Source organism: Panicum virgatum, chromosome 3K (genome assembly GCF_016808335.1).
Source record: "Panicum virgatum strain AP13 chromosome 3K, P.virgatum_v5, whole genome shotgun sequence".
Taxonomy (NCBI): Eukaryota; Viridiplantae; Streptophyta; class Magnoliopsida; order Poales; family Poaceae; genus Panicum; species Panicum virgatum.
Window position 1 is genome coordinate 16339021 of NC_053138.1, and position 9037 is coordinate 16348057.

The 9037-nt window shown below is 45.7% G+C and overlaps 1 protein-coding gene across 1 annotated transcript; it reads right to left on the reverse strand.

Moving 5' to 3' along the window:
• Window positions 1–239: 239 nt before the first annotated feature.
• LOC120697901 (CDP-diacylglycerol--serine O-phosphatidyltransferase 2-like) lies at window positions 240–6193 on the reverse strand. Its single transcript, XM_039981282.1, has 13 exons — window positions 5943–6193; window positions 5515–5798; window positions 4615–4680; window positions 4314–4373; window positions 3892–3982; window positions 3655–3709; window positions 3489–3568; window positions 3268–3384; window positions 3085–3169; window positions 2530–2621; window positions 1008–1261; window positions 817–905; window positions 240–692 (listed from the first exon to the last, which is right to left on the reverse strand). The coding sequence occupies exons 2-13, from the start codon at window positions 5688–5690 to the stop codon at window positions 565–567; spliced, it is 1293 nt and encodes a 430-aa protein (XP_039837216.1). The 5' UTR covers window positions 5691–5798; window positions 5943–6193; the 3' UTR covers window positions 240–564.
• Window positions 6194–9037: the final 2844 nt, after the last annotated feature.

Sequence of the window (9037 nt, forward strand, 5' to 3'; positions counted from 1 at the left end):
GGAAGAAAAGGAGGAAAAAAAAGAGAGAGAACAGAAAAAAGAGGACATGAGGCCCCCACTTCCACATGTCGTTCACATCACCAAAACCACCCATCAAAATAGCTAAATAGTCAAATATGAATAGTTTTGATTGTTGGATGGTCAAATATTTCTAGTTTTTAGTGTTGAGCCAAACTAAACTTAGGCGACAAAAATAGACTTTTCCTAGTTAAAAAACAAAAGTGTTGAGAGAAACTGAATACCAGAACTTTCGAACCTAAACATTCGATGATCTTGCTTTATTTGATTAATTACACCAGATTTTGATGCTGCAATATTCTCAATTATTCGTCAAATCTCATGCTGGCAGCAATGAGCTACTGTGACAACTTTTTTTTTTGAAATAAAGGAGCACTGCTATGGCATATACTACTGTGACAGCTGACAAACCAAGTTCCTGCCAGGAGCTGCAGAAAAATGGGCTCCCCTAATACGTAAGTTACATCACATATCACATATGTACAGCACCTGTATCCAAGAAAGGAATCGAGTTTTAAATTGTCTAAGATAAATTCTTGCAATCTATCACAGCTGCTTTCTCCGGAATTTTTGGTGATTCCTCCATGACCATGCAAGCAAGAAAATCACAAGCGCAATCCCCACTGAGCTCCAAAAGATAACCAACCAGGTAGGCATTGGGTCATGAAACAGCCCTGCTCAGATTTGCTGAATGTCAGGCAAACAGTTTGCAAAACATACCTTTTTTATCAACTATATCATCACACACTGGATTATCAGTGCTATATCTGACAAGAAAGTTGAAAAGTGGAAGCTAACCATGCCCAAACTTCATGCAGATAAGTAGCTCCACTATGCAAATAGCCAGAGAGAGCCAACAAAAGGCTCCAACCTTCTTCACTGGTTTGCTGTGGCGATTAAAACCAAGATCAGTCATCAATTATCCAACAAGAAAGCGTAATACTGTGCATGCGTGTTGTTGCTAACAACTGAATATCTATTAGGCTAACCTGTCTTGCAAGTAGGAGTTATACTCGCGGATGGTTGGGATGGCAATCAGCCACCAGAGGATCAATCTGTACACGACCAAGGGGTTCCTTGGAGGAATCCATAGACAAAATTTGAGAAAGAATGTGTTGAGTTCCACAGTCATGAAGACGGCGCAGAGGAAAAGCACTTGGATGAATCGCAGTGGCCCCATGAAAGGATGCCACTGATCCTTATCCCATTGTGCAGGGGTGAACTGGCTTAGTGATCTTTTAACCTGCAAGACAAGCAAAGAGAGTAAATTAGTCTGCCAGTCTGCACAGATAATGCTGAAGTTCTAGATTAATCAATTCAAACTAAGAATTCTCAACTTGGTAATGTATTTGTCAGGGGGGAAACTTGTTAATGTCAATGTAATTCGTACTTCTCAGGAGTAACATAACTGAAATAATTAGGTTGTGTTTATAACTCAGTTCTATGATAGGCATTCGGAAGAGATTGTTGTAGCTGCAGCTGCAACGGTAACAAGCTACTGCTACAGTGGCTAGAGCCATAAACTGCTGCGGCTGAGCACAACAGTAAATAGCACAGCTGGGACACAGAGATGTCGCTTAATTAGAAATATTCATTCTGAAACAATTTTTAGACTATTTGATATTCTGTTCCATGTGCTATGATAGAAAAAGTTTTCGAGTCAAACTCAATAATAGCTACAATTGTTTGGCCCTAGGACAACATGTGGGCAAGCCTGATTGCAAGCTTGGTTGTCTGAAATAGATGTTACTATTCACATGTCGATCCAGTTTATAAGATAACAGTGAATGCACAACTGTACGGGAAAAAAATTGTGAAGAAACTCAAGGCTCAATAATGACAAAGAGCAGATTTGGACAGCGCAACAGATATGTAAAACAGGCCCACTGGGAAAACCTCACATGTTGTCTGGCATCTCACATGCAAGAAGTCAAAGCAATTTACTTTTGCTCAGTAAACTGCATTGCTTTGGAGTCACTTGTCTTGGACTGTCCTTTGACAAGGTGCTGTCCTAAATCAGAGCAGTATCCATGGTGTGTAATTCTTATGAAAAAAAAGCAATATCCAATGGAAACTTAACAAGTATAGAAGATCAGGGATTCAGGGCCATGGTGATAAAAGTGCAATGGAACAAACCATGGACAACATGTGAGGTTTTCCCAGTGGGCCTGTTTTACATATCTGTTGCGCTGTCCAAATCTGCTCTTTCCCAGTGGACAACCATGGATACTGCTCTTCTTATGTTTCAGACACCAGCACTTCAGCAGTCTCTAAAACATGTGTTGGTTCATTCTCAAAACTGTTTGGAAAAATACATAAACAACATACTTTTTTCGTACTAGATGTCATAGTTTTGGTTCAAAAGTTATGAAAGTTTGATTCGATGCATTCTAAAAGAAGATCTATTCAGGAACAAAGGCTTTGTCAATACAAGGATACAATTGCAACGAAATTACCCTGCTTTAAGATGGAGAAACCATTCGCCTGCTAATGTATTTTCGGTGAACATACCTTACCCATGATGCTTGGCTGGCGGCTCAGTCCAACCCATTCATATGTTTTGCCATCAAAGTAATGGACTGTGTGCATTCCTGCCCAAATACCTGCCATAAAAATAGCAGCATTTCAGTCAAAAACATATAATTCTCATCATCAAATAATACTAGAAATTACATCAGTTCTTCTTAGGTTCCCTGGGCCATGAGTATTCAATATACTAAGATCTTGATTTGCTCAATAGAAAGTTTACTCTCTAGGCATCAGGTGATATAATAACATTAAATATTCTAGTCAAATAACAAGATGTCAGAGGCATGCCAGACATGTACTATTTTTTATTTTTCGTTTTGACTTATGGATACGTCGCTAATCTTAAATATTATGAAGTTAACAGTTGATAGAATCCAATGCAAAAAACAAAATGTATAAAATCATGCAAAAGGAGAAGATATCGATTACTTTAATATGCTTATTACTTAGCTTATTGATCAACAGCAGATCACATTAATATCAGTAAGGTAACCAAAAGTATGAAACATGAACATTAACTATCTTCAAATGTCTCACCAAACCAATTGCAGATCCAGATATCCAAAATAATGCTATCCCACCAGCACTCATTAAAGTTTGGCAACATGTGTCTGAACGTTAGCTGCAAAATGTCATAGTAATCATGCTTCCATGTCAAAGAGACGACAAGAATGAAAAGTTAACTTTGAAGTCTTTTCCAGTACGGCACCCAGATCTAACCTCCATGAGCTCAAAGCCAATGGACAAGACCCAAAGGAGAAGTTGATTTCGTATCATTACAGCTTTGCCCCACCACCCAAGGATATGAGCAACAACGAATTCATCAAACAATGTCTCCTATACATAGATCAGACAGTCTAGTTTAATAGAGTAGTAGCAATAATGATGACCAAAGCATGTGCGTCTTCACAGAATAGGAAGGTTCATATGGAAAATCATACATAAATATTTATGAACTTGTTTTTAGGGTTTTCTGGAACATACAGACGACAATCAGCTCCATAAGATCTCTCCGGCAATTCTGCATTTGAAAACAAATGTTTACTGCCAACATTTTATTTGAAAAATAAATCTTATATTTCCTGTGAATTTAACCAGAGATTTTACCAACTCCAAGATCAGGGTGAAGGTGTTTCATGAACTGGCGAGCATCATCACGATTCTGGAAAATTAGCAGCAAATAAGAATCACAGATTAGTTAGCTAAAATGCCCTTCGACTTGATGTGCTCAAATTAAACAAGTCATTTGGACCAAAGGCAATGATGCCAACAGAATAGTATCCAACTGAACCACATATGTAGATAACCTTCTTTTTTTTTGAACTTTGAATATGTATAGATAACCTGGAAAAGAAGAAAGGTAATAGCGACGAGGTAAACGACAGCCAGTCCATGCACCAAGCGCCAGACAGCAGGATGGGGCCTAATAAGTATCCTGTGACAAATTGCCAGGGCACTGAATCAGTATCGTCCAAAAATATCAGCGCATCAATCTATACTGATGTATGATAGATTTATGGGAGCTGAAAATGGCTATGGACTGCAAGGCAATATTTTGCAAGGTCAGGGAGATAAGAACAGAAATCTTGCAGCAAGTACAGACAGTAAAGATGCCTTGGCACCGTGTCCCTATGGTAGTTTGTCTACCTGATCCACAATATGCACAACACAACTGTGGCTCGAGAGCAACATGACAAAAAAAGCGATGCGCTGATAAAGCCCCAATGTTTGATTCCATTAAAAAAGAAGAAGGAAAAATTACTCACGTTGAAGGTGCCTGAAGCGTGCAGTAGGCAAGGAAGACTGCAATCATAGCCCAGACACCCCTGGAAAGTTTCAGTAAGAGAAGATGAGTCAGCATCACTCACTCTCTCCAATCATTGTGCACTGCTGTGAGGTAAAACAGCTCGAGTCCAAAAGGCAGCATCAGAATGTAATAGTGGCATGATTATCTTTTACGTTTGGAATAGATGAAAAGTAGCCTGCTTCTTCTTTTATTTCTACTTTTGAAAGTTCAGTGCTGCTTAAACAAGGTAATAAGTAAATATTGAAATGATTCGGTCATACCTCTTGATTGATGTCACGCTGCTGTGAGCAGCAGCGCCTTCAGGATCAAGTGCTCCACTTGCCCAGCTGAAAGGGAAGAACAATTTAATCTGAGGTCAGATGAGATGGCACCACGAGAAAGTGAAAAGGAGGATGCCCCATGGTACGGTTGGTATCGTATCCACCGCTCGACAGCCTACAAATCATTCATGAAGTGCATGTCCCGTGTGGCACATCTCGGGGATAACTTGGGACTGGGGTTAGACAGCTAATGGCTGTACCTTAGATTCAGGTCCAAGCTTAATTGGTACAAATTTTTCCTCACATGAAGTGGTATCATTTTTTCTTAAGGAGGCAGTAAGAAAACTCTCAACGAGTATGGTTATTTATCTTACTACTACCACTAAATGAACCGAAATAAACCTCTTATTTTGCACACGCTTACAAAAGCCCAAGGAAAATAATATGTAAGACAGCTTATAGAGCAAATTTCAGGCAATTTCATTTCCAGGAGAGTTTCATAACAGTTTTGGCATGAGATACTTGAGCAGGACTCTGGTTCTCCACAGCCACTCGTATTTGACGTGCCCACCCATTGATCATCCTCCAATTATTCAGAAGCTCGATCCGTTCGCACATATTCACTAAATTCCAACCCACAAACTCCTTTTAGGAAAAAGGGAAAATAAAACCAAGCCACAAGAGTACATGGCTGCCTTTCATCTCTGACACTGTTGCAGCACCCGGTATCCCTGGCAGCTCTTGTACTTCCCTAGCACTGGCCTTTTCGCACCCGTAAAAATTCCGTCATCAAGCGGGGCAGTACGAACACGGTGGCAAAGGCGAAACGAGACAAGGCTCTCCTTCTCTCTCTGCTTGAGGAACAGGGGAGGAGGAGGAGGAGAATTCGAGGGCGCTTACATGAGAAGGCAGGCGCCGACGAGGAGCACCGAGATGGTGTGCGGCTTGTAGAGCCACGCCGTCCACGGGTCGTACTCCTCGGCGGCGGCGGCGGCGGCGGCGGCGGCGGCGCCATCGGTCGCCGCCGGCGGCCGCCTCTCCTCGCCGTGCCGCGCCCGCTGCTGCTTCGCCTCCATGGCGCGTCCTCAGCGCGCCGCCCGAATCAAGAGGGAACGGCCGCCCTCTGAGTCTGAGCCCGCGACAGCAGAAACCGCCGGAACCAACACCTGTCAGAGTTGGACGTCCTGCCAAACCGCCAAATTACCATGCCGGAGCCGCCGCCGCCGCAGCACCGAGTCAGCAAGCACGGATTGCCGTCGCACCCGCCGGGGGCCATAAAAAGGAGACGGGAAAAGAATTCTACATGCAAGATGGCGCAACATACATACCGCGGAGACGAGGAACCGAGCCGCCGCGAAACCTTTCTTAGCCGTGCGGTGCGGTTGCCCTACGCGATCCGACGGGACGCCACAACGGACAACGCAATCGGCGGCGACGCCCGCGCGAAGCGAATTTCGGCGAGGGGGGCCGCCGGGCCGGACGCGCGCCGCCGCCGGGAGCGCGGGAATCGGAGAAGGCGCGCGCGAGGCCGTGGGACGACGAGAGGGGAGGCGGGCGGGCGGGCGACGAAGTGGAGAAGGCGAGGGAGGGTGGCGTGGCGGTCGCCGTGTCTTTAAAAGGAGAGGGTCGGAGGTTGCGCGGCGCGACGCGACGCGATGGGGGGGCGGGCTCCCGGTTAATCTGTGCCCGGCTCGGTTCCGTGGTTTTCGCGCGCCTCCCCCGCGTAAACGCGACGCGTCCGGGCCGGATTCCCGGTCGCCGGGGCCGGGGCTCGGGAACCGGCGGCGCCGCACCGCCGGAGCGAGCCGCCAGCGGGGGGAGCGGCCGCCCCGGGTGCCCGCTCGGGGTGCCCCATGTGTACCCCGGACGCTCTGGCAGGGTCCCGGGTTCCGGGGCTGGCTGGCATGGCACCCCTCGCCCGGGTAGGGCGTGTACTATTCGTCGAGGTCTCAACTACTTTTGTTCCCATGTATCTGTGCGCTTCTCGCCGAGGGCCTGGTGGCCTGCCGATCTCCGTGCACCAAGTGGCTTGCGATTCACGTACCCCTCCGTCCGGAAATGCGGGAATGTAAGATGTTGTAGTTTACTCTAAATTAAATTGTTCTGAATTTAATCAAATATATAGAAAAGAGTAATAGTATTTTGAATGTCAAATGAGAATAATATATCTATTATGAAATATATTTTTATAATTTACTCATTTGATATGTTAGGTTGTAATATATTTCTTTTAAATTTGATCAAATTTGGACTACTTTAATTTAAGATAAAATAAAATGACTTATATTTCCGGATGAATGGACTATTTAGGCTGCGGCGGCAGGTGGCTAATCGAAGGCAAAGGGTGCCACCACCCGTGTTCCTTGGACGGATGGACCCGTAAAGCATCGAGCTGATTTTACTACTAGGTGGTCTGTTTGCATCCGCATGCTTGCCTCTTTTGTTTTCAGCCGATCGTGGCTAAAATAAATCTGTGATCTTGCGTGTTTGGTTCGGCGTAGCTTTAGCTTAGCGTAATGACACCTGTTGTATGAGCAACCATCAGCGTTGGATAAAACGCCTTTTGGAAGGATCTTCGGAAGTCAACATGGCACCAACACGTTGGCTTTTGGCCTAAATAAGAGAGCCAGAGAAGACGAACGAAGTGGCGAACCCCTGAGATAAGCCTAGCCCACCCAGCTCGCTAAACGGCAAATCCACGTTTTTAAACCTTTTTTTGGAAAAAAAAGCACAAGGCGGCGTGTACTGACGGTGAATGTTGGGTACACCTGAAAAGTAAGTCGTCGAAGCAGAACGGCACCGCGCCAATAATTCACCTGCGGGCGGGCAAGAACAGAAGAGAACAGAACAGTCAACAGAGACGGGGCGAGCTCCGCGACGAGGGGAGCGGCGACACGGCGAGGCCCGAGACCGGGATGGGAGCTTCCGTTCGTACGCGCGCGCGCGGGGGGCAAGGCGACAAGCGCGCCGCTGGCGTACGATCCGCACCCCGCGCGATCGTGGCCGTGCAGTCAACCACCCGCACGCTCGCCCCCGCACCAAGGCCCCTCCTCCTTTGGGCGCTACCGGAGCGCGGGGCCAGGCAGGCGGACAAGGCCGCCCGGGCTGGGGAGGAGAAGGGGTGCCGAGCCCGGCAGACAGTTGATGGTCGGGTCACCTCACCTAAACAGGAAGGATGCCGTGGCGCCCGAGTGCTCTCTCCGTCCAGCCTTTCGCTGCGGCCGCCGGTTTGCTGTTGGCAGTAGGAACTAGGAACGGGCTTTCAGTTTCACTGTCCCTGAATCCGGACGAGAAGAGAGCTTGGCTCCGGACGTGGGATGATCGCGGACACAAGTAGAAATTCTGCTGCTTGTTTGCATGGAGGCTGGAGCAATGGTCGGGTGTTTAACTCGATTTTCGGTACGGTAAGAGTTTGGAGAAGCTTTCAAACTCGAGGCGAAATTTAGTTAAAGGTTATCATGATCGAGTTGAATTAGTCTCTTTTTTTTCTAGAATTCGTGATCTTCGAAAAAAAAAAGTTAGAATTCATGAACATACATGGGGTGATAGCTTGGTAGATGTATAGTACTGATGAAGTAGCAGTGTACATTGGTAGCAAAGCTCTCGCCCCAATTACTCGATCAGCCGCACAAAAAGGTTTTGGTTCCTTCACGATAATAGCCGGTAGGATATTCTTCGTTGCTTTGGCATCAGATTCTTTGATGTCGCCCAAAGATTCCTCTCTTCTGCAGAACCAGAGAAGCTGATGCCATTTACTGTCCTTTATTTAAATAAGGCAAAGGTCAAACCGGAAAACGTATCCTCACGCCCTGAGCCATTTGCGTATGTTTAACCAGAAAAGGTCTTTTATGCCCGTCACTAAAAGGTCTTTTGAGCCCGTCACTAAAAGCAAGCCAGCTCTTGATTGGCGCGAATCAATGACCAAACTAGTTCTTGATATGATTGGTGTAATTAGTAGCCCCTCACTAAAGTTTGGAATACAAACAAAGCACTCATGATTTCCGGACAAAAAAGAAGAAGAAATACTCCCAAGTAGATTTGTGATACATTTCACGGAAAAAAAATTATGATACGGAGAAGATGCTACACTCGTGTAGCACAGCAGGGGCGGAGCTACGTGTAATGATTGATGTCAGTTGACATCAACGGTTTTGTACAAAATCAGTGACCAAATATTGCTTTGTACTGTTCATATGTGGAGATGATAACATTGTGATAGAGAGCTGACCTCGGCGGCTTCATCTGCTGGGTCCGCCCCTGTAGCACAGCAAATATTTGGTTACATCTTCCGCTTGGTAAGTTTACAGACTACAAATCTTTCATCTAGAAGACAACAAATCTTTTTTACTGAAGGCGGAAGCATGGTACTGGACCCACCATTCGTTTGGAGACTACACATCGCATACACAGGACATGTCACAGC

Excerpts from the sequence above, each read along its gene's own strand:
- LOC120697901 (XM_039981282.1), bottom strand. The coding sequence starts at position 5,690 with ATGGAGGCGAAGCAGCAGCGGGCGCGGCACGGCGAGGAGAGGCGGCCG. Across the intron at positions 4,681-5,514 it reads GTCGGCGCCTGCCTTCTCAT|CTGGGCAAGTGGAGCACTTG; the intron begins GTAAGCGCCCTC and ends CTTCCCTTTCAG. Across the intron at positions 3,983-4,313 it reads ACGCTTCAGGCACCTTCAAC|GATACTTATTAGGCCCCATC; the intron begins GTGAGTAATTTT and ends AATTTGTCACAG.